The sequence below is a fragment of the Orycteropus afer genome, unplaced genomic scaffold, assembly GCF_000298275.1.
Source record: "Orycteropus afer afer isolate SDZICR_OR568_19922 unplaced genomic scaffold, OryAfe1.0 scaffold00006, whole genome shotgun sequence".
Taxonomy (NCBI): domain Eukaryota; kingdom Metazoa; phylum Chordata; class Mammalia; order Tubulidentata; family Orycteropodidae; genus Orycteropus; species Orycteropus afer.
The window spans coordinates 6,240,143-6,260,872 of NW_006921593.1; the positions used below are offsets into that span (position 1 = coordinate 6,240,143).

At 44.2% G+C, this 20,730-nt stretch overlaps 1 protein-coding gene across 1 annotated transcript in view; it reads left to right on the forward strand.

Moving 5' to 3' along the window:
- Positions 1-20,730, forward strand: part of AUTS2 (activator of transcription and developmental regulator AUTS2) — a 1,395,185-nt gene that overhangs the window by 206 nt on the left and 1,374,249 nt on the right. Inside the window, exon 1 of the mRNA XM_042780996.1 lies at positions 1-163. This exon is cut by the window's left edge and continues 206 nt beyond it. Coding sequence (XP_042636930.1) covers positions 1-163 — 163 coding nt within the window. The remainder of the gene's footprint in view (positions 164-20,730) is intronic.

Below are 20,730 nucleotides of genomic sequence, written 5' to 3' on the forward strand. Positions count from 1 at the left end.
CTCGTCGTCGGGCTCGGACAAGGAAGACAATGGGAAGCCCCCGTCCACCGCCCCGTCCCGGCCCAGACCCCCGCGGAGGAAGCGGCGAGAGTCCACCTCGGCCGAAGAGGACATCATTGATGGATTTGCCATGACCAGCTTTGTCACTTTTGAAGCGCTGGAGGTAAGGGGGACCCCCTTCCCCCCGATTTCCTTTATGCACGACCCTACTTGGCTGCGCGGGGCCCGGCTGCCTCCCCTGCCGCGGTCTGGGCTGTCTGTCTGTCTGTCTGGGTTGAGGTCTTATTGTTGGGGGGAGCCGGGGGCGCGGGCAGGCAGGCGGCAGGAGGGGATCGGCCAGCCGAGCCTGGTCTCCTCGTTTCCTCGTCCTCGCTCGCCTTTCCCCTGCGCCCCCTCTCTGCGCCCCCTCCACAGCAGATGGGCAGAAAGAAAGGGGTGCAGGCATCACAACAATGCGCCCCCCTCCACGGCTCGCTTTTCCTCTCCCTCCCCAATCATGGCTTCTTGGCTGCTACAAGTCTCTTTGGCTGGCTTTGGGGCGTCTGTGGACGGGTCTCTGTGCTTGCTACAGAGCCGTATGTCCGTGTGTGTGTCTGTCTGTGTGCGCCGCTAGTGTGGACCTTTCGGGGTGTCCTCGGGACTAGAGCCCGATGGGGTTTTGTGGTTGCTTCGCCCTCGCCTCCCCCTGCCTTTTTTTTTTTTTTTTTGGTGAAGCTGGGGAAGGGGGCGTTTTCTCCTGGTTGGCAGAAAGGAGGGAGGAGGGGAGAGAAGAGGAAAGGGAGGAATATCTTTCTGTATTCTGGATGGGGTTCTTATGCAGAAAGGGTTAATGATAATATTTTTGCTACACGTACGTATGCACATGTGTGTGTGTACAAGAGCGATTTAGTTAAAGGACAGACAGAGGGACATAGGCAGGAGTGGTGGGAGGGAAGAATAAAATGCTGGCTGGTATCTGAAGGGCTTGTCACTCAATTGTCCCTCTCTCCTTCCTTTTTTGTGTGTTCCTTTTTTTTTTTTCTTTCGAAGTGATTGGCTTTGTGTGTGTATATGTGTTGTGTGTCTTTCTTTATTCCTTGAGCACCTGCAGTGTTGATATCCAAATGCACATTTTCTGGTGGGCTCACCAACTGGGGGGGAGGGGGTTAGGCAGGGGCTAGAGGAGGACTGACTGCCCAGGGGTCAGGGGGAAACTATGTTTGCCTTGGACCACTCTGATTTGGTGCTGGGATTGGTCACTGGCCTCTATAAATTTAACTGCCTTCTTTCCTCCCTCTCCCTCCCTATCCCTACCTCCACCACACACACACACACACATACACACACACAGAAGGCTTTGAGATTCTGCAGAGTTGGTCCAGCTTTCTTAAGGACAAAACCAAGACGTGAGTTGTTTTATAGCCTTTTATGCACCTGATGTGATGGTTTGAGGTTCCTGAAGGAAACTTTTTCCTTTTCCTTTGGTTTTGGTTGTTATTATGGTTTTGTGTTCAGTGCCGAAATGCAAGCTTTGTTAGTGTCAGCTCAAGTCTCATATACAGTAGCTGTACAGATTTAGTTGCTGGTTCTCTGTGTGTGTGTGTGTGTGTGTGTGTGTGTGTGTGTTTGGGTGTCCGGTTTAAGTGTTTTTAAGAAGGAAGGCTTCCTGTCAGTGTTCTTTTCTGTTTGAACTTGTTTTGTTTGGGCTACTGGTGGTGCTGGTTGGTGGATGGTGACCAGTGGTTGGAGAGGAAGGGAGGGTGGTGGAGGCAGTGGTATTGGTGGTGACCATCAATTTTGATGTTAGTGATGAAACCACTTGCTCTTCGGTTCTAGAACTGGTGCTTTGTTGGCTAAAATGGATCTTGCACAATTGTTTTGAGTGTGGAGACTCACCACTTGTTAGGATAATTCTGACTGTAGCTCTTACTTTGCCAAGGTGGGAGGGTGCTGGGTAGTGTGACCTATCTTTCTCTCTCTCAGGTTCTCCCTCTGTTGAAAATAGGAACTGGAACGATAATATCTGTCCTAATGGCAAATGCTGCCTGGCATTGGGTTCACCATTGCTGACTGTGGTCACTTCAGGACAGTCCTTGGAAGAGCTGGTCACAAGTGGTTCTGCCTTCCACATGGTTTGCCCTCGGCTGCTGTGTGTCCCGTCCCGGGTGGGCAAGAGGGGCGGGTGGATCCCCATGAGCATTTTTGAAGGCCAAGAAGGGGTAGATGGATCTTAGTTGTTTTTGATTGTTTTCTTTTTAATAAGTTGGTCTTTGGCCTTGTGATTGGCCATCTCTGTGTGTGTGTTTATTTTTATGTATATATCTCACAATTATATATAATCTCCCATTGGCTTTTGAGAGAAAACTTGCCTATTCCAGGTTATTAATTTTTAGAGAAGACAGAGTTCAAAATGTACTATTAATACTGCTGCTGTGCTGGCTGTGATCATGTTTTCTTTTACTTTTCTAGATTCAAACCCCGGGTTAACGTGTTTAGCTGAGTACCTGGCTCTTTGCTTTGTAAATATCCTATACATAGCATTGTGTGGGTGAAAGGTCAAACTTTTAAGAAAAGTTTACTTAAAAGTTTCTGTTATAGAAAAATTTACAGTAGAACAATGCTCACTGTACCCCACACTTAGGTTCAACAGTTACCCCCTCATGCCTGAGCTTGTTTTATCTAAATCCCATACTTCACCTTCCTCCCTTTGGTAGATATTTCTATACGTAACTTTCAGTGGTAAAGACTCAAAACCAAAGGCTTCAGACCTCACCATGTCATTATCACACCTAGGTACGTTAGCAAGTTTCCTAATATCGTCGAATCCCTTGTCAATGGTTCACATTTTAAGAGGCCCAGCTTTTCTAGGAAAGCTGTAAGCAAACTCTGCAGTCTTCAAACACACAATGGGATGTAAAAGTCATCACAGCCTATCTGGTTCTTTGGGCAGAGAGAGATTTCTGGACTGCTTGTCACCACATTTGTGTCCCTGCTGGATAGTCAAAACGTATGTATGTAGTGGCCATTAAAATCAAGCCTCTGGTGTTCCTCAATGCTCAGTGTGAGAAGTTTACTGATCTGTCACGAAGACATGTGAGATGCTTATTAGGAAGCAGGCAAGTCAATAATAAACTTGGGCCACAGTTTGCATCATAGGAATGTTTGTAAATGTTCAGCGTCATTATGGATGATAAGGGTAACCTTAATTATATATTGTGTTTTTATGCCTTGTGTTTAGAAATGAAAACAGTTGTCACCATATATCATGAAGGCTGCTTCCAATAGGATGTTGTGATAAGAAACCAGAAATCTTGGCTTGCCCTGTGAGGCTTACAGTTTATGGCAGTTCAGAGCACTCACTGGTAAACTGTGGAGTTACTGACTCCAGCATTTTGTCCTGAGTAGCTGATTGTAGAATCTCCTTTTAACAAAAGGCTCGTAGCCCATAAGGAAGCATGCTAATAGAAATCATTCCAGTCCAACTATCTTTTTACTAATGGTGGGGTGTAACTCATAAGCTTGTCTAATGGTGACATGCGTTTTAATGTCAATCGTTCTTCACTATTGTGGGATTCTTATTTGAGATGATGCAAACTTCGGCGGTATTTTTGAGATGTCTCGCACTTTGTAGTCAGTGAAAGTGAAGTAGTTTCGTATTCTGCAGGGACACTTGTCTTGAGTAATTGTGCCCTGAAGTTCAAGTGTGTGATGGTGAAGAGTCTCATGATAGAAGATAAGAGGGTAGGTGAGGAGGCTAAAGTTGAGCATGGTGTTCTTTTCGTCATGCAGTTGAGAGACACGGTTACCATTTGGATGTAGTATTACTTATTCCACTAGTCTCTAAATGACAGGATGAGAGTGAATAGCCCCAGATACCATACCTTTATTTAATAGTTAAAGTATAAATGGGAGTGTTGAGAGGTCTTAGTGCCTTCAGTATACCTTGATGTGCCAGATAATGTTGCCTTTCTGTTCTTATTGGACTTCCTTTCTGTCTGATGTAGAATAGGAAGTCATGTGAGAAACATGGCTGAAAATTGGACTTGGAAAATCCATTCTTTTCCTCCTTCTCCCCCTGCTGGGTTCTCATGACTGCCGCCTTTTGTGCACCTGACCAAGAGGAGCAAAGATGAAGTTGGTGGAATTAACAGACAGACAGGGGCCAGGTGGAGTTTTTCAGGCTTGTGAAAATGAAAACTTGTTTCTGGTGGATAGAGAGGCAAACCATGACGTTCACGTGGTCTTCATTTCCTTGCTTTGTTTCAGGGCTTACCCACACATCAGTGCCATAAGCAGGTTGTACAGAATTTGATATACTTATGACTTGCTGTGTTAACAGGTTATATTAATTTATGATGGTCAAATCTCACTTACGCGGTTGTTTAAAGGAAAACAACATTAATCATGTTCCTTGTGTCAGTGAGCAAATATTTATGGAGTGATTAATACGGGCAAGGCACTAGAAGGACTACAGACACCCCCAAAATATATGTAGCATCTTGAAGCAGTACACAGTTTTGTTGATAAAATAAGTCGTCAAAAACTAAACACACTGCCATGAGTCAATTCCAACTTGTAGTGATCCCCATTGGGTTCCCAAGGCTGTAAATCTTTAGGGAAGCAGACCGCCTCTTCTTCCATGGAGTGGCTGGTGGGTTCATACTGTTGACTTCTTGGTTACCAGAGGTTAATGCCTTAACAACTATACCACCAGAGCTCCTTAAAATAGGTCTAAAAAAACCTAACTTACTGCCATACAGTCTATTCCAACTTGTAGAGACCCCCATTAGGTTTCTGAGTATGGAAGTAGATTGCCTGTCTTTCTCTCTTGGAGTGGCTGGTGGGTTTGAACCTCCAACCTTCTGGTTAGCAATGAAATGCCTTAGGCACTGTGGCACCAGAGCTCCTAAGTCTAGTAACTTCAAAATGAGTTAACAGGTACTTGAGTGTCTGATGTCAACTGAGTGCAATAGACTTTTAGGGAATGGTGGTGGGGTAGGCTGGCTGAAAAGGCTTCATGGAGAAGTGATGGAGTGATTTGGATAGAAATTGCAGGGGGGAGGGAAGCCGGTGTAAGAAAGGGGGTGGTGGAGAAAGCATAGGAACAAGATGAGTATGAAGATGTTGTGTGATCAGAGCTTAGAGGTAGGGAAAGGCTGGTAGAAATGAGTGGAAATTACGTGGTGAAGAGTGCTGTTGAGGGTGTAGGAAGACTGGTTCATGGCTTGTCCCTCCTCACTATGTGACCTTGTGAAGTTACTCTCAGAATGCATTTTTCCATCCATTAGTTGAGTGATTTAGATTCATTTAGAGCAGATTGCCAAACAGGAAGGGAATATATCTTTGTAGGGTAGTTCTAGGTGTGATTAAAGAATTTTTTTTTTTAAATAGTGATCTGCACTCAAGTAGTTTTGGAACTTACAGGGCTAGACATAGTTCAATGGGTGACTTGTTCTGCTGATTTAAAATGAAAAACTCTTTGTTATATTAATGTGAATTTTGAATACCAGAGAAAGGGATGTGTTGGGTCCCTAAATTTATTTGACCACTGTGTCCTTTTAATCTTGGCATTGTAATCCATAATCCAGATTTGGAAGGGCTGGGAAAGGTCACAGATGTCCCTTTCAGATCTTGGACCTTGATGATCTCTTGAGTCTTGGGTGGATGGGCTGATGGCAGATGACTTGGAAGACTAAGCACAGAAGTGTGAAGTTGGTGTGGGGAGCTCAACCAGGGGTGGCCAGGTGAGCACAAGGTGGAAGTGATGGCAGGGAAGGATTGGCTCACTGTTCTCTCTTCTTGCCTGGTGTTACCTGCTTCATTGTTTGTTAACAATCCTGCTGTGAACTGAGGATTGGTGAGTGGTTCTCATTAAGGGCCCTTCAGTGTGACAGCAGCCCAATTCTGATGCCACCAAGCTGCCCTCCAACCCATATGTTTATCCTCTCTTGGTCTCTTCTAGTTTCACAATCACTGCCTGTTAGCAATCTGGAAGAGAAGGTTGGATGAGACAGGAAGTTGACACTGATGTTAAGACAGAGGTTTCCAGTGATATTTCTTTTGCTCACTTATGTATGAAGTGGAACTTCAAGAAGGGTCAGAACCTCTCTTCTGCTTCACAGCCAGGGAAAGCTGTGCTGCGATGTTGTTGCATTTTTTGCTTTCTATCTTGAGAAGTTTGGCATAGCACTGAGAGTAAATGGGTCAGTTCCAACATTTCACTTCCGAACGTGTGCACAGCTTTAGGATCTGAGGAGTTCCTGAGTGGTGAGAAGGTTTGCAGAAAAGGAAGCGTGTGAATGGTGTTTGTGCTTATGAATCCAGTATGTTACTGTGGTTACTGGCTTACAGTATTTTGATGTACAAGGCAGAGAACGCCTTGAGAATTTATGTGAGAAGAGGTTGAAAGTCGTGCTGTGACGAGTCCTTGTGGCATGCGTTGGCTATCACGATTAGTTACTCCAGGCTCTTTTTGGAAGTAGATAGGATAGAAGTGTATTAGGACATTTAAAAACTGAAACGTGAATTTAGTGATTGAGCCTTAGATCCTTTTTAAGAGTTTTATTCTCTAGCTCTCACTGTTTTAAAAAGGATTTTAAAAAAAGAAAAGGAAAAAAAAAAAAGAGGCAGAGAGCAATAAACACAATTTAAGGGTGGTGAAGAGATTCTCTGACAGTTCTGTATAGGGTCGAAATTAAATGGTGATCATTTAGTTTGGGAGGATGTTAGGATTAGAAGTAGGGGCCCCAAACAAGGACAGCAAAGGTTGACACTAGCTGTTAAGAAGTAATTTAGGAAAGCTTGTAACACTAGGTCCGTAGCATTTCTTAATGAACTGTGTTTGTATATATGCACATATGCCACATGCTTGCGCAGAGGGTGAAGTCTGATGGGTTAGTGGCTTTTTATATTCTGTTTTATTTTGCCTTGTACAGGAATGACAGTATACTAAATGTAGCCGAACTTCATAAAAGTGTCTCGTGCTATTTTTCTCCTAAATACACAATGCTTTTTCCAGGGTTGGGATTAAACCCAATATGGTGTATTTAGGAACAGTCCACAGCCTGGTAATGGGATAGCAATTAGTCATTTGAGGATGTTCAGAAAAAAAATTCTGTTAGATTTGAAAACCCATGTAATTGAAGTTTGTGGAAGAACAAGATGGTACTTAATTTTTTTTTTTTTTTTTTTAAATAAGACATGAGAAGGAGAGGCTTGAAACCAGATTGAGGACGTGGTTAACTGAGGCAGAACTGTTTTCTTGATACCCTCTGTGCTATTCTGTACCTGTTACAGGAATAGATGAATGTAGACCGCCCCCCACCAACCCTCCCAGAAGAGGGACTTGGAATTGAAGGCTGAGGAGACAGTTTGTCTTCTTTCTTCCAGTCCTGGGCTGTGTTGTTCCTTCATTTCTTCTGACAAGCCTGCGGGGTAGTGGTAGCTCCTAGCTTTGCATGTCTTGCTGTGCAGCCCCTATGAATAACTGTAAGGCCTTAAGGAACTGGTCTTTGTATGGTTGGTGATGGAGAATGGGAGGGGAGTGCATTTCAGAGTGTGACTCTGCTGGCGGCCTAGGAAAAGGCCAGGCAAGCGCAGGCTCTTTGTCTCCCTGCTCTTGGGCCTCTGGTTCCATCTGTGGCAAGGGGACCTGTGCTGCCCCCTTCTTTGAAGATGTTTCTTTCACACTTTAGTGCGTGTGGCAGTGCCCTCTTAGCGTCCACTGCCTTCCTACTTCCACCCCATACTCTCTTCTTCCAGTGAAGTAGTTATCAAAATTATGAATGCAATTAGTAAATGTCAGTTAGTAAACGGGTTTAGGAAGCTGTGGCTGAAATGTGGAAACTTGACAATTCCAACCCTTCTTTGACCTGTTGGAGCCTTCTGATGTCAGCTTAGTGAGGGGAAATGCTTGCCAGGGTTATAGTGCATTCTTCTGATTTTTTCAGTTCAGATCTGAACTCTAGGGTTTGCCTGAACAAACAACACAGCCCTCCAACTATATGCAAAGTGTTTTTTTTTTTTTTAATGACTTGACTTTAAAACGTCATTTGGCTTGCCACTATCCCTCTTGGTGCCATACCTCCTTGGCAACTTCAGACCTTGGAAAACTCATGTGCCGTAGAATGGATTCAGAGGAGGAAGAGGGAAACCCAGTTTGTAAATAATAGTGTAAGTTTGTCCATATGGAAAAGGTATTTATTTTTATTGTGTAGCTTGCAGATACTGTGTAGTTGCTGTTAACTGAGGCAGTTTAGAATGAGTTTTGGGCTGACTGACACAGGAGCACAGCCTGGGAAGACAGTTTGTGACTCTGGTTACATGGGTGAAATCCAGTGCTTTTCAACTCCAGCTAAATTCTGAATTCAGGACAGCCTTCAAGTTTACCAGGGTCAAGTTCCGATGACACCCAAGGGATGTCATTTTCTTTGTTATTGTCCCCACTCCTGCAGCACAGAACAACCTCAGTTTAGGTTGCTGCAAAGCTTCTGATGGCAGTGATAGCTTGGAATTAAGAGAATATAGTCCACTGCTCCTTCAGCCCATGGAGAAGGATACCTCACTTGGTGAACTTGAGAGCCGGTGAAAAAGACCCTCAGTGAGATGGCTGCAACAGTGGACTCAAACACCACGATGACTGGGAGGATGGCACAGGATGGGCAGTAGGAGTATGAAGCTATGGGTGAGACAGCAGTTGAACATCTGTTAGCACCTTTCCAGCCCCATGCTAGAAATTCCAGTGACTTCCACTCATTTTTTCTGTGTATGTTCAGTCGGCAAAAATACCAAGGCTCCTGAACCAGGCTTTCCTAAGAGACGATCTTATGTTTCACTGGGTCAGAAGGAGAAACATGCGTTTGGTATCGTACATTGCTAAGTGTTGCAGTTTTCTCCCTCCTCATTTGTTTTGGTGGTAGTGATCCCTTTGATGACTTGTGAAAACTGCACTTTTGAAAGTCAAGTGCAGACCTGAGCCTTTAGGAGGTGTTACTCTAAAGTTAGGATCCGAACTTTTCTCAGAGTAGCCTTTTGATCCGTTTACTCCAGCCATTGTTGGCCGATGTGCTTTCTAAGCCGAGTGTGGCATCTGAGGCACAGATGTTGTCTTTAGTGATGTAGTTCTGCCGCTCATTTTGCAAATGAAAACACAGTCCAGAGGGGTTAATTGGCCTGCTCAGGATCACACTGGGAGTTAGAGGCCTCACTGTGTGAGCCAGTGAAACTAAAAATCTGCTTTTCCTGACTCCCTACGTGGATTCCCAAGGACCTGGAGAAGAGATTTTTAAAGAGTAAAAATAATAGTGCCAGTGAGGGTGAGCACTCTTAATTGTAAAGCTTTCCATTTTTCCTCAGAAATTTTCTGATTATTGCTCGATATTAAGAACCTTTTAAAAGCATCCCACTAATGAATGCAGTACATCAGACTTTCAGTAATCTCTTCCTTCTCCCTCTGTAATGAGGGTATAAAAGGAAAAAAACAAATACTCAGGTGATGATAGGATTTCTCATCCTTGAATGTCCAGTGGGAAGATAAACATTTATTTGGCTATGAGATGACCTTAATGTAGTCAATTTAAAGTTTTTTTTTTTTAAATCCCACTTGAAATTTTAATGTAATTTTTAGAGATACATTATTTTCTGCAGTCTAGCTAATCTAGAGAAATTCAGCAACTCAACAGCATTAAGTTTTGAAACAAGTGGACTTCAGAGTCTGGTTGAATTGAAGACACTACCCAACTTTTCTTCTACAGAAGAAAGTGTTAGCTATTAAATACACATGACATGTTGGCTTAAGGCTTCTGGCCTGTTTATTGCTGAACTAGAAAATTTATAACAACTGTTTGTCATGTGTATGTATTCACAGCCATTCATATAATGAAAAGAAGTTTTCATGAGATTGTAATAACATATCAAGATGGATGTAATTAAAACAGAAGCAGATTGACACCCTGAATTAGATGCAAACCATAAACCAGGATACCTGAGCACTGTGCCTTACTTATTTGCTGCAGGGGGCAGTCGGCCAAATATGCAAATAAAAAGACTTGATGAATAGTATCCCTGGATTGTATGTGGTTGCAGAGAACCCAACTGTTTTATTAATCTTTTATCAAGCATTGTTTAGATTTGCAGCAGCAATGAAATCTATTAATTTGGCAGACCAGATAGCTTAGGATGAGAACATAGGAAATAATAAGAGGAAGACATGATTGATATACTGTCCTATAAATAACAGTCAACTGACAATGGGACTGAGTAATCTGTAGATCTGTGTTGGATGTCATTAATGGGGTTGTTAAACCAGGATGTTTGAGTTGACCTTCAATCACAGAGGCTGCCCTCCTTTGAAAGTGCAGGCCTGCCTCTGCTTACACTTTGGGCTCACTTCGACAAAGTTGGTGTCAATCGAATTTTTGTCAGCTGGATCAAATGCACCAGCAGAATCTTGCTGGGGAAAAGATGAATCCTTTTTCATCAGGTACAATCTTCCGCTCTCTGCGGGGTGGTTGGGGTTTTGGTAGAGTGGCAGTGCGTTTTCTGAGAGACTTCTCTGCCTGTGTTCTCTGTGCTGCTGGAAGAAAGTGGCTGTGAGATTTGCATTTTCTGTTTAGGTTTCATATCTCACTTGGTCGCAGCTTCCAGGAATAATTGGTGGTGATTTGAATAAACCCGCATCATTCAGATTTCAGAGCTTGGTTTTCAAGTGCATGCTAAGGAGGGCTTGTGGCTATGAATATGGAATCGCATTTCCATATCTGTTCCATTGGGGAGTCCAGGCATGTCATAACCACTTCAGAGTCATGATTGTACAAAGGCATTCTGGCTATAATTTTTCTATATGACAGTTCAGTTTTAAAATTGTAAAGATGCCAAATGCAGGGCTGTATTGTTATTAGGGAAGTTGGTGACATCTGTTGTATCTTGTTAACCAGGGGAGGAAAATGCTTTAATCAAAACATCTAATTACGCCCTCTTGACTGATGAAAGATCCTTTGCTAAATTTTTGGAATTGGCTTTAATGGAGGAAGCTGGCCTCTACAGGAACTGTGAAATAAACTTACATGCAGTCCCCGGGTTACGAACCGGATCAGTTCCTTGACTGTGACTTTACATCTTCAAGTGGACTTTGTAGGTGAGTTGGAACAGGTGCATACAGCTCTTATTTAGCCTTACTTTAGTGCAAGGAAAGGCTTGAAGGCTTTTCCATGATTTAAAAGCCATAGGTGTATCAAGTGAAGGTGATTGTGGTAAAGAATTTGTTGTGAGTAGGGCTTGGTGGAACTCTGGTAGCATAGTGGCTAAGGCACTTGACTGCTAACCAGAAGGCTGGCAGTTCAAACCCACCAGCCACTCCTCGGATGGAAGACTGGGCAATCTACTTCCGTAGTGATACTGCCTCGGAAACCCAAGGAGGGGTCACTATGAGTCGGGTCCCACTTGACGGCACATAACAACAACAACAACAGGGGTTGGTGCACTGGTTTCAGAGTGAGGACACATTTACATAACGTTAAAGGGGACTCGACGGCACATAACAACAACAACAAAAGGGCAAGTAGGAGTTTGTCTGTCAGTGGGATGTACATAACCTGGGGACTGCCTGTACTCTTTTTATTGTGAGAAACAAATAGCATTAACCATGGTGACATGAGACTATTTTAAGGTTATCAAATTGCTTTTATACAGGGTGTTGCAAATAGGTATTTTGGAAAGTTGTCTAATTCAGTCTGAAGTTTTTGTTTTGGTCCCTGCCCCCCCAACCTCCAAAACATATGAGGCCCCCAGGGGACATTTGTTTCCAGATGTGAGCCTAGGGGAGGGCATGTGGTAGCGGAGAGCCACCTGGGGAGGGAGCACATGGTGATTGCAGGTGAGAGGCATGGGGAGAATTCTGCCTGTGAGCTGGGAGATGCAATTTCACACCTGAATGTTGAAACCTGCTGTTAGACTGTGGTGGTGTTTTAAAATAAGTTGTACTAGTCTAATACAGAAATGGACCACACTGTTCTGGGCCACCTTCAGCGGAAGGAATAGAACTGTTTGTAAATATTGAAGTACGTGTGAGTCTAGAGATTTCCTGTGTTTAAATGTAGTTTTACATAATACCTGAAAGTGTCAAAAACTGTGTTGAACCTGGCCTATCTAGACTATTTCTGGCTTCCTTGATCACTTTTTAAAAGTTGTAAAATATGTTGGCAGTGTGGCTTTCTGCTTCGAGTCACTCAAACCTCCAAACCCAGCGAGGAAAGCCACCTTTTGATCTGTGTTTCTACCCAGAATTAATTTTCACTGCAGTGATTACCTCTGTTCCCAGAATCACCCGCAATAATAATAACTATAATGGATTTGCTTTCTTGATCATTTTAATACTGGGATATGGGTTAGGTCAGGGATAGGCATTATTTCCTCACTTTGGGAGCTTTTCAGCTTTCCAACATGATTTTCTCATGGATTCAGGTCTTGGGGCCAGCTCCAGGAGTTGTTTGAATTGTTGGCCATGACATGATAACACTGTGTTTTCTTTGGAATATAATGGGGCATTCAAGTGCTCTTAATTTTTCCTGGGTCTGTTAGATGTTCTGTAATGGTTTATTGTTGTGTCACTTGGGAGTATGGCTGGAACCTTGGAAAAGAGAAAGCCAGAGTTTTCTTCCTCAATTTCTAATGCATTGTTTTATTTTTCTGTATTCACTGCCATTAGCCCTGTGCTCTGCCTTGTGGCTGCTGAAAATGTCTTGGTTACAGAGGATTTCCTAGGTATCGTAATAGGATTTAGGCAGGGAGAGCCCCTGACTGTGTTTGGGAACTTCTTTATTTTCTCTTTAAAAACCAGAGCTCATGGTGAGATGGCTGCCATGCAGGTAGTACATCTATAGCATTTTTATTCTCTTCTGTCATTTCACTGTTGCTCCCTGTAACCTTACCCGGCCTACATTGCTCAGGTGGATTTCAAGCCTTTGCCACAGGTGAGGGTTTAGGAGCCCTGGTAGTGTGGTGGTTAAGGCATTCAGCTGCTAACCAAAAGATGGGTGAGTGAAACCCACCAGCCACTTCGTGGGAGAAAGAGGGGGCTTTCTGTAAAGATTTACAGCATTGGAAACGCTATGGGAAAGTTCTACTCTGTCCCACAGGGTTGCTATGAGTCGGAATTGGTTAGACAGCAGTGGGTTTGGATGGGCCAGCCTCAATCCTACCCTCGCATATATGTATCTTGCTCAGTTCCTACTGCTGACACTTGGAAAAGAAGTGGAAAATTGGAGAAGGTTCTGGCACTCTCATAGGTCACTGTGGACATAAACTCATTTTCCATGGTAGATTCCTGAATGCTTTGTCTTGTCTGGTTTCAGTTATTTTAGGAAGTGGCTGTATTCCACTATAAAATAGATCTTATTACTTCACGAAACAAAACAAAAAACCACTGCCATGAAGTTGATTCCAACTCATAGTGACCCTATGGGACAGGGTAGAACTGCCCCACAGGGTTTCCAAGGCTGTGAATCTTTAAGGAAGCAGACTGCCTCATCTTTTCCCCCATGGAGCACTGATGGGTTTGAACCACTGACCTTTCGGTTAGCATCCCAATGCTTTAACCACAGTGCCACCAGAGCGCCTTTTATTGGTGCTACTAGTATTTAAAAGAAAAAAAAAAAAAAAAAAAAAAGAAAAGCTAAAACTAATAGGTAGGTACCCTATTCTTTCATGAAAGACCTTACTGAATAGCACTTTCCTTTTCTTGATACATGTAGTTTGAAGCTACCTGGTGAGACATAGTCCTTTGTTTCCTCTGTCGTTGTTTCCTTTCATTATTGTAAGCACACTTGCAAATTGTTCCTCCCCATCCCTTTGCCCTGTAGAGGTGTGTTTATGCTACAAAGAGTATGCTAATAAATGTGACAGTGGGATTTGCATCTATGGCTAGTCCAACTGCGATTAGAGTACTGTTGTTGTTGTTATGTGCCGTTGAGTCGACCCAAATCACAGCAACCCCTCCTTGGTTTCTGAGGCAGTATCACTATGGATGGGAAGTAGATTGCCCCATCTTCCTTCGGAGGAGTGGCTGGTGGGTTTGAATCGCCAAGCCTTCTGGTTAGCAGTCAAGTGCCTTAGGCACTACACCACCAGAGTACTGTTAGAGTACTGCATGTTCTTGAGGATTGCCACCCCCCATCTCCCCTGGGCCAAGAGGGGCTCCCATGCAGTTCATCCTCAGGGCTCAGACCTGGCTGATGACCATCCCTTGGGGTGCCTTATAAAGACTCCTCCAGAGATTCTGGTGGTGGTGAATCAAGTTGGACTCCCCTTTGGAACACCCTTGCCTTCTGGGAGAGAGGTGGCAGTGGCTTTTTGGCGCCACCATGCTTCAAGTACATGCAGTCTTGCCCTTCTGCTCCAATGACCTGGATGCCCTTTGCACATGCAAAGTGGATGTGTAGTTGAGTTTGTTTTAACAGAGTTTGTGATCATAGGTGAGACTCAAGTCAAAGCATGACCTGGACATTTAACTCAAAAACAAACAAACAAACAAAAAAAACAGACTCACTGCCATCCATCAAGTCAGTTCTGACTCATAGCAACCCCTCCTTGGGTTTCTGAGGTGGTTTCTGTACGAAGTACATTGCCCAGTCTTCCTCCCGAGGAGTGGCTCGTGGGTCTATTGCCATAAAAATCTAGTGTGAAAGGGACCACACCTTTAATTCAAGATTTAAAAAATGTTGTAACTGGTATCCTTTGGTTTTACTTATTTTGTAAAACGTGACTTTGACATTACTGTAGGGTCTCTCTTAGGTTGTAAACTCTAAGGTGGAAACTGTGTATTTTTACCTTTTCCTTGTGTCCTGCCTAGCTCCGTTGTGATGTTTTTGATTAAGAAAACATCGTGTGAAGGGGGGCCAGCAGAGATAGGTGTCAGTTTTGCTTGGCAGGGCTGTGGTTCCCTTCTGTTTACTGTTTACAGATGAATATCACTTGAGCGTTTGTGTAGATTTCTATCTTTGCTGCCCATATTTTATCTGTACTCTGTTTTGTTCAGTGTGATGTACCTGGGATTAAGGACAGAGAAATACGGATGCTCAGGATGATTTGGAAATTGTGTTGTTGAAATACAGCCCACATGGCCATTATAAAATGGTTAGACAGCTTATAATTGCCTTACCAATGATATGCTTTGTCATTACCTCCATCTTCCAAGAAGCACTCCCTTAGCATGCTGACAGCAATGGCGTCATTGAGAAACATATGGACATGCAGAGGCATTAACTTGTCTTTAGTTTAAGAATTAGATTACAGTGTTAGAGGATGGGTCACCACACTTGCAGTCGATAACTCTTGCTTAGTTCAGCACTGCTCGATGGGAGGATATAGTTCAGCAGAAGGCCTGTGTACTGGTTTGCTCAGTCTGTTTCCTGTCCCCCTGCAGTTGTGAGGAGGTCCTTTAGCTGTGTATAAGACCCGGCACAATACTGTAGCCAGGTGGTTTCTGGAGTGCCTTCTTCCAGCTGTTCATGCCTTTGCAGAATTCTTTTCAAGGACACTCCCTCATTCTCTGCTCTCTTGAATGTGAGCCCAGAGCAGACTAAGCCAGGGATTGTTTTATTTAGGGGCCATTTAGATGTAGAAAGAGCCGGAGTAAGTAGTGGAGTCCGGAAGCCACCATGTGGATGCCATGCCGTCCAGGGTTTCTGTCTTCCATTATAGAGCATCTGCCTCCACATCGATCCTGAATCCATCAACCCCCACCGCCCGAGAAGCAGGGGGGGTCACTGCAGTCTAGGGGCTCAGTGGTGGTGCGTTCCAGAGGTCCAGGGGCCAGGGGACCGCATGCCAGGGCATAGATAGAAACTACTCCACCATCCCCCTTCCTCGTGGGGTTGTATTTTCTTTTTGGTGGTCAAGATGGGCCTGTTTCCTTGTTCCCTGGTCTGGTTGTAGATATTTTAGGGATGTAACACTACTGGGGTGCTTTGGATTTTCGGGGCCCTTCATCAACTGCCAGGGAGTAGTAAGAATGGAAAGTCATTGCCCCAATGTAGTGCTTCTCTGAGATCCAGCAGAGGTAACATGGACTCGGGGCCTTTCAGAGCTGTAAGCAGCCTTGGAGATCATCTTGGGCAGTGGTTTTGGGGTACCTCAGGGGACATTGAGTCAACTGAAGGGAGGCCCTAACCTCATTTAACCAGAAGAATGCCACCTGTACCTGTTTTATATATTAAGGTAAAATTCTCTTTGGGAGGGAAAAAAGCATATGGGTTATTTTGTTGTTGTTATTCTTTCCAGAACTATTTAGTGAGAGTGTCTGCATGTCAGGCAGGCACTGTTAAGGGCACAGAAGATCAAATATTCACTCTAATGGAGTTTGTATTCTAGGATGTGGGGTGTGGACAGACTGTAAACAAACAGGTAGTATAGTGGGTGGTGAAAGTTTATAAAGCAGAGTTAGGAGATAGTGAGAAATTAGGGTGTGAGTGTGTGTGTGTGTGTGTGTGTCTGTGTACACTATATTATAGAAGGGGGTTTAGGGAAGCCTCTATGAGGAGAGGCAGAAACCTGAAGGAAATGAGGAAGTGAGAAATGTGGATAGCCAGGGGAAGAGCATTCAAAGAGAGGGAAGGGTACGAATGAAGGCCTTGAGAAGGGAGTGGCGGTGTGTCTGAGCAATTGCAGGGATCCCATGGTGCCTGGAATAGGGTGAGTGAGGCAGACATTAGGGAGGTGATTGTAGTAATTTGGGGCTTTAAATCTGAGTGATATGAGAAACTTAAAAACAGCTAAAACCGTTGCCCAAGGCTTTCATTTTTCAACTTAAGGATGGTTTTGAACTTGCCTGCGATTCCCCAGCTGGTGTTAAAACAAAACCAGATCTGGAACTCACATGCCACAGATCCTTTCAGAGCGCCTCCCACTGTACTTTGCTGCCATCACTCCAGGCCTTCCAGGCTGCGTGGGGCATCTGTCTCCAAGCAGGAAGGTTTCTGTCCCCTTTGTTTATAGATACGGTTTTCTCCAAAGGCATTCTTCAGGAATCAACAGACTTTCAGTGCCCAGACACCAGCATTTGGGCCAGAGCTTGCCTCCACTGCCATTGGGGGATCATTTTATTAACAACAGCAATGACAGTAACTGTGATTCTGATGGTTATCATTTATCAAGGGCTTCCTGTGTGGGATCCGTGCTGTACTGGGAGCTATACACGCTTGGTCACGTTTAACCCTCACAACAGCCCTGGGAAGGAAGTAACAGTATCACCCTCGTTCTAGAGATGAGGAAACTGAGGTGGAGAGAAGCTAAATAACTTCATGCAGCTAGGAAGTAGTAAAGTCTGGATTTGAACCTAGCCTCTGGCTTCCTGGGCCTGTACTGCCTCCCTGATGAAGAGGAAGGAGGGGTGTGGACGTGTCATAGATAAACTTTCATTGGCATTACCTGCTGCCCGCCCCCCATGATTTTAAGATGGTTCTAGAGCCAAGCCCCGTGAGTAACATTGTCTTGTTACAACCCACTTCCGTGTCTGCAGATGTTTGATGATACAGAGAATTTCACAGCCAACTTGGCTCAGTCCTGGCAACTTGCTGATTTTACGTGGATTGTTGCATCAGCAGATTACCTATTGCTATGGAGTCCAACTCACAGCAACTCTGTAGGACAGAGAAGAAATGCCCCATAGGGTTTTTAAGGCTGTGTATCTTTACAGAAGCAGATTGCCACATTTTTCTCATGTGAAGCAGCTGGTGGGTTTGAACCAGTGACGTTTTGGTTACCAGTTGAGCCCCTTTAACCACTGTGCTACTAGCCGGGCTCCTAGGTAATCTCTAAACCAAACCAAACCCATTGCCGTGGAGTTGATGCCTACTCATCACAACCCTACAGGGCAGAGTAGAGCTGCCCCATAGGATTTGCAAGGCTGTAATCTTCAGAGGGTAGCAGGCTGCCTGCCACATCTTTTTTCTGTGGAGCAGCTGGCCGGTTCAAACCTCTGATCTCTTGAAGAGTGGCCAAGCACTTGAACACAGTGCCACCAGGGCTCTTGGTTAATCAGAGCTTAATTTTTGACTAGAACATTTCTCAAGACCTGTATTGTAAAGTGTGTTACGGAATTTTGGCCAGTGTTTTCAAGTTAGTAAACCCAGTTGAATTGGTCTAGATCCCTCCCCCTACGATGAGGTACCTGTAAACCAACAAAATAAAACACCCTCATAGCGACCCCTATTGGGTTTCTAAGGCTGTAAATCTTTACAGAAGCAGACTGCCTCATCTTTCTTTCATGGAGCAGCTAGTGGGTTTGAACCACTGACTTGGTTTTGTGGGTTGGAATCCATTCAACAGAAATTTTTTTTTTTAATTATCTCTTGAAGCCTTAGCCCCCTATGGCACACTCTTCTCCCCTTTGGCCCACTCACCCATTCAACAAGTAAGTACCGAGTTTCTCTGTGCCAGGTACCGTTCTAGGCACTGGGTGTGAAACAGTGAGTCCACCAAAGCCCTTTTGCTCATGGACCCCACACTCTTGGGGTGGGTGCTACATTCTGGTGTCCCATTATTCTTTGGTGTGCCTGACAGAAAAAGGAAGGCTCTAAGGGAGTAATGTGACATACAGGGAAGCATTCTTGCCTAATGGACTTAAATTAAGTGTTTGGATCCCGAGGATTTCCATTACAATGCTTTCACAAATGTATTTCAAGAAGGTTGAACGCTGGGATGTTAAAGTTTGTGGGGACTTTGGAGTGAGTTCACTTTGATTTTGTGAATTATCCACTTAATGTAAGGAGGATGAAATAGATGGACAGTAAGATGTGAACTTAGGGAAGATGCTGAAGAGGTGATGTTTGATTCTCTTTCTGCCAGAAGTAGAACCTTCTGGGTCACTTGTGTGCTCATATATTTGAGGGACCAAAACCAAACCCACTGCTATCGAGTTGATTTTGACTCATAGTGACCCCCATTGGGTTTCCAAGACGGTAAATCTTTGTGGAAGTAGATTGCCCTGTCTTCCTCCTACAGAGTGGCTGGTAGGTTTGAACCGCCAACCTTGGGGTTAGCAGTCACATGCCTTAGGTGCTGTGCCACCAGAGCTCCTTATCTGAGGGACAGGAGGACAGAAAATGAAAGTTTATTGGGTTCTGTACTGAATGGGGCTATCAGGCTCCTTTCCTTGGGTTGATTTAATAAGAAATGAAGCTTAAACCTGTTACAGTCTTCCCAGCAGTGAGGGGGATTGGCCACTGAGGAATACCACTGGACCTGTGAATGGAGGGAGGATGCATGAGAGGTGGTATTTGAAGTCAGTCACAAAGATGGATCTTGAGAAGAAAGTGGAATGTTTGAAGGAAAAGATTATTGGGAAAAAAATGTAAAGCTTTAGGGTTAAGTGGAGGAATGAGAAAGTGATGGATATAATTTCCTTTCTGGGTCTTCATCTTCATCAGAAGAAAAATCCCAGTGGAAAACACTCTTCCTCTTGTTAGCTCGTTACAAAGAGTTACCTGAAGGAATGAAAAACGAAACTAAACGAAACCCAAATACCTGAGAATAGGTTTACGGAGTTTGTGGATGCTAAAGGAGGTTTTGACTTGAGGGTGTGGGTGGGTGGGAACAGAACTGTCACTGAAGTGGATGAGAACCCTTTCTTTTTCCAGTTAGACTTTCCTGGTGGGGCTTGAAGCTTGTGAGACCTCGGGGACTGAGGGTTTAGGTGAATAGAGATGCCAGCCCTTATCTGCCTGTCCTCATCAGTGCGTTTGGGAACGGGGGCAAGGACTTCTGAGAACTCGTGAAAGTGAAGGTGGTACTCAGGCTCACTGAGCACTGCTGCACCTTTTTGTTTGATTGGAAAGAACAGCACATGCAGGGACTTTATGATTTCTTGTTTGTCAGCTTTCTGTCCGCCACCAGACCGGCAGTGCCTTCACCTCACTTTATGCTGCCCAGGTCCCCTCTGTCGGATGAAGTGCCCAGTAGAGATGTATCCCTAACAACCACAGCTGACATTTATTGAGAGCTTGCTGTGGGCCAAGTAATTTTCTAATCCCTTGAATCAATTTCTGTAATCCTCACAGTGGTCCTGTGAGGTAGGGACTATTAAATCCAAACCAAAGCAAACCCACTGCCGTGGAGTTGATTCCAACTCATAGCGACCCTACAGGGACTATTAGGATGTCTGTTCTACAGGAGAGGAGTCAGGCACAGAGAGTTTATGACCAAGTCATAGAGTTTTTGAGTTCTGGCTCCAGAGGCTGACGTGAGCACTACATTTTGGAATTCAGTAAATGCTTCTGGAGAGTTTTATTCTGATGTTCTTTTGTCCCATCCCCTCACTCTCTCCCCGGGATGATGCCTTCAGAGGCACCATTGACTGTCATCTCATTATTGATGAGAAAACTGAGACATCTAGAAAATGATGTAACTATTATTCTGGATGACGTCATGAGTAGTGGAGAACAGCCTGTGGTACCCAGGATCCCTAGTATGTAGGTCACTGCTTTGCCCTCCGCCCTGTATTACTTCCACTCAAAAAAGATTTTAAGCATTTAACTGAACTAACACTGTGTGAATTTGTGTCACCCTTATTCGTGTAGGAGCTCTGGTTAAAATAGCTGGGACTTCATGATTTTGCCCTTAAGCAGGAGGGTGGTAAGCATTTTGGAAAGTAACATTTTTTTTTTTTTTTAATTAGGATTTGGGTGAAGATTTACAGAGTAAATTCACTTTTCATACAGCAGTTCACATATACTTTGTCTCATGTCATTGACCAAAATT